Genomic DNA, 2,500 nt, shown 5'->3' on the forward strand with positions numbered 1-2,500 from the left:
CGTTGGGCTAATAAAACGCTTTATGTGGCGTTTTGAAATGAAAAAACTTCAGTTTTAATAGTATATGGTCTCAAGATAAGTTTGAGCCTATGATTGATATCCAGAAAAATTTTGCGGCGACACAATCTTGTTCGCCGCTTGTATTGTGTGGACGGGGAAATCTGCCTTAGGGCTACCATGAAAATAAGCTCCCATTCACAGCATGCAGTACCAATGGGTTGGCCACTAGTCCATGCTGGCTGCTCGGAGAAGGCAGCATCCTGGGGGCCTGCTCCGTTGCCGTCCTGGACCCCACACAGGCGTCTCTGAACGGCCAGAAGGACCCGAGTGTCTTTAAATTAAACCTTCACAAACCCTGCGTTCCAAATCACATAATCTTTCTCTTTACTACACTACATACTAAAGTACAGAAGAGTTTTAGTCTTTTTACTACACTACATACTAAAGTACAGAAGAGTTTTAGTCTTTTTACTACACTACATACTAAAGTACAGAAGAGTTCTAGTCTTTTTACTACACTACATACTAAAGTACAGAAGAGTTTTAGGGCCACAGACAGGAGAGAGAAAAAAAAAATCTAATTTAGAAGATTTTTTTTTTTTCATTATGTCGAGAAATGTCAAGACTAAAGACGAATACTCCAAAATGCTATTGGAGTCAGTGGGGCATTTATGCATTTTCAGCATACTACAATTGACGTGCATGTATTGGGACGTCCTAAATCTTTTTCTGGCGTACTAAATAGTAGGGAAGAGTGGGACACAGGGTAAATTATAAACTCACGTGTCTCCGTTGCTGTCCTGGACCCCACACAGGTGTCTCTGAACGGCCAGAAGGACCCGGGCGTCTCCGGAGCTGCAGTACTGGAGCAGGGCGGCCGCCGTCTGTCTGGCGCTGTGGGACGCTCGGCTCTGCAGGGTCGCCGCTGGACACAGAATAGAATAGGGTCACATTACATTAAATTATATTACATTATTACATTACATTTAGCTAACACTTTTATCCAAAGCAACTTCCAGGAATAGGGTCACATTACATTACGGGGAGAAGCAGCTTTTAGTTTTTATGCACCAAATATCTGGAACAAACTCCCAGAAAACTTGAGGTCTGCTGCAACCCTCAGTTCTTTTAAATCGAGTCTGAAGACTTTTCTGTTTCCATTTTAACCTGTACTTTTTATTTTATTTAAATGTTTTACTTCTTTTCATTCGCTTTTAAATGTCTTCTAATGTGTTTTATGTATTTTAATCTTGCCCCTGTAAAGCACTTTGAATGGCCTTGTGTCTGAATTGTGCTATAGAAATAAACTTGCCTTGCCTTGCCTTGCATTACCTTATATTTTAATTTTAATCTTAATCCTTGGGGTAAATTTTGTTGATGAGAACGTCACATCATCAGCATACGGTTAAAACAGGACACTAGTCACTTTCAGACAGTGCTTGTCGTCAAAATAACTTTTTGCCAAAATCAGTGATTATCTCAAAAGCAACATGGCCGTTTACAGATTCTAGGCTGTGTATTAACGCAGGCTTCTTTTATTTTTTTTCAGCACACACAGTACGGACAGGTAGCGGATCATGAGGAGATATTCACTGATTTTGACAAAAAGTGATTTTGATAACAAGCGTTCTCCAGAATCACTGACTCCACCTTTCAAAGATGTTTCATTTCATGTAGGAGTAAATAATGACTTAATTATGACTAAAACTAAACAGAACAAATAGAGTTACAACATCTGCCGTGCTCCCAAACCCTTAAATTGAACTCAAGGCATCACAGGGGCTGGAATAAGGATTATAATTATAGTAGCCTGGCAGTAAATGTCTCACCGATCTGGAACAGCTGTTGTTGTAGCGGCGTGCCCGTCTGTCCTGTCTGTTGCCCGGCAGCGGCCTGAGGGGCGGGGCTTGTCATCGTGGCTCCTCCCCCTCCTCCCCCACTGAACCCAGTGAACCCCGCGGAGAAGAAGTTTCCATTTCCTGATCCGTTCATCGGCTGGTTGAACTGGAATCCTGAAACACAGAAACAAAGAAACACATATTCTATAAAAAATGGGATTTTTTCATTAATAATTTTAATTCCTTACCGACCCTGACCCAAGACTAAACCCCCCCTCCCCCCACACACACACACACACAGACACACACTTTGTATGTGTGAATGTATGTCATGTAAATCTCTGCCTCCTGTGGTTGAAATGTGCCATAAGTATAGGAGTGATACTGTCTGCATCACTCCTGACTGCCTGACTCTTGTTTGATTAAATACTCTTTCGCTTTAATACAGAATCCAAGTCTCATTTTCATCTTCACATAGTTTAGCCAAGGGCCAAGGGCAAATCGTAACATTTTTAAAAATTCCTTCACTCCTAAAGCGATTGGGGTACTGAACACCATGTCCCGCTGATGTGTATACTGCCACTGCTGCCCTGCTTCTTGCCCTGAAGATGTCTGTGTGTAAATGTTGTTGTTGTTGCTTTTGTTGTTGTTGTTGTTGTGTT

The 2,500-nt window shown here is 41.7% G+C and overlaps 1 protein-coding gene across 3 annotated transcripts in view; it reads right to left on the reverse strand.

Moving 5' to 3' along the window:
• nfkb2 (nuclear factor of kappa light polypeptide gene enhancer in B-cells 2 (p49/p100)) overlaps nt 1–2,500 on the reverse strand; it is a 33,210-nt gene that overhangs the window by 9,242 nt on the left and 21,468 nt on the right. For all 3 annotated transcript variants that reach the window (XM_080036712.1, XM_080036714.1, XM_080036713.1), the window contains 2 exons: nt 1,830–2,012; nt 784–925 (listed from right to left, as the gene is read on the reverse strand). In XM_080036712.1, coding sequence (XP_079892838.1) covers nt 784–925; nt 1,830–2,012 — 325 coding nt within the window. The remainder of the gene's footprint in view (nt 1–783; nt 926–1,829; nt 2,013–2,500) is intronic.

The sequence above is a fragment of the Ammodytes marinus genome (genome assembly GCF_949987685.1).
Source record: "Ammodytes marinus genome assembly, chromosome: 11".
In the NCBI taxonomy this organism is placed as follows: Eukaryota; Metazoa; Chordata; class Actinopteri; order Uranoscopiformes; family Ammodytidae; genus Ammodytes; species Ammodytes marinus.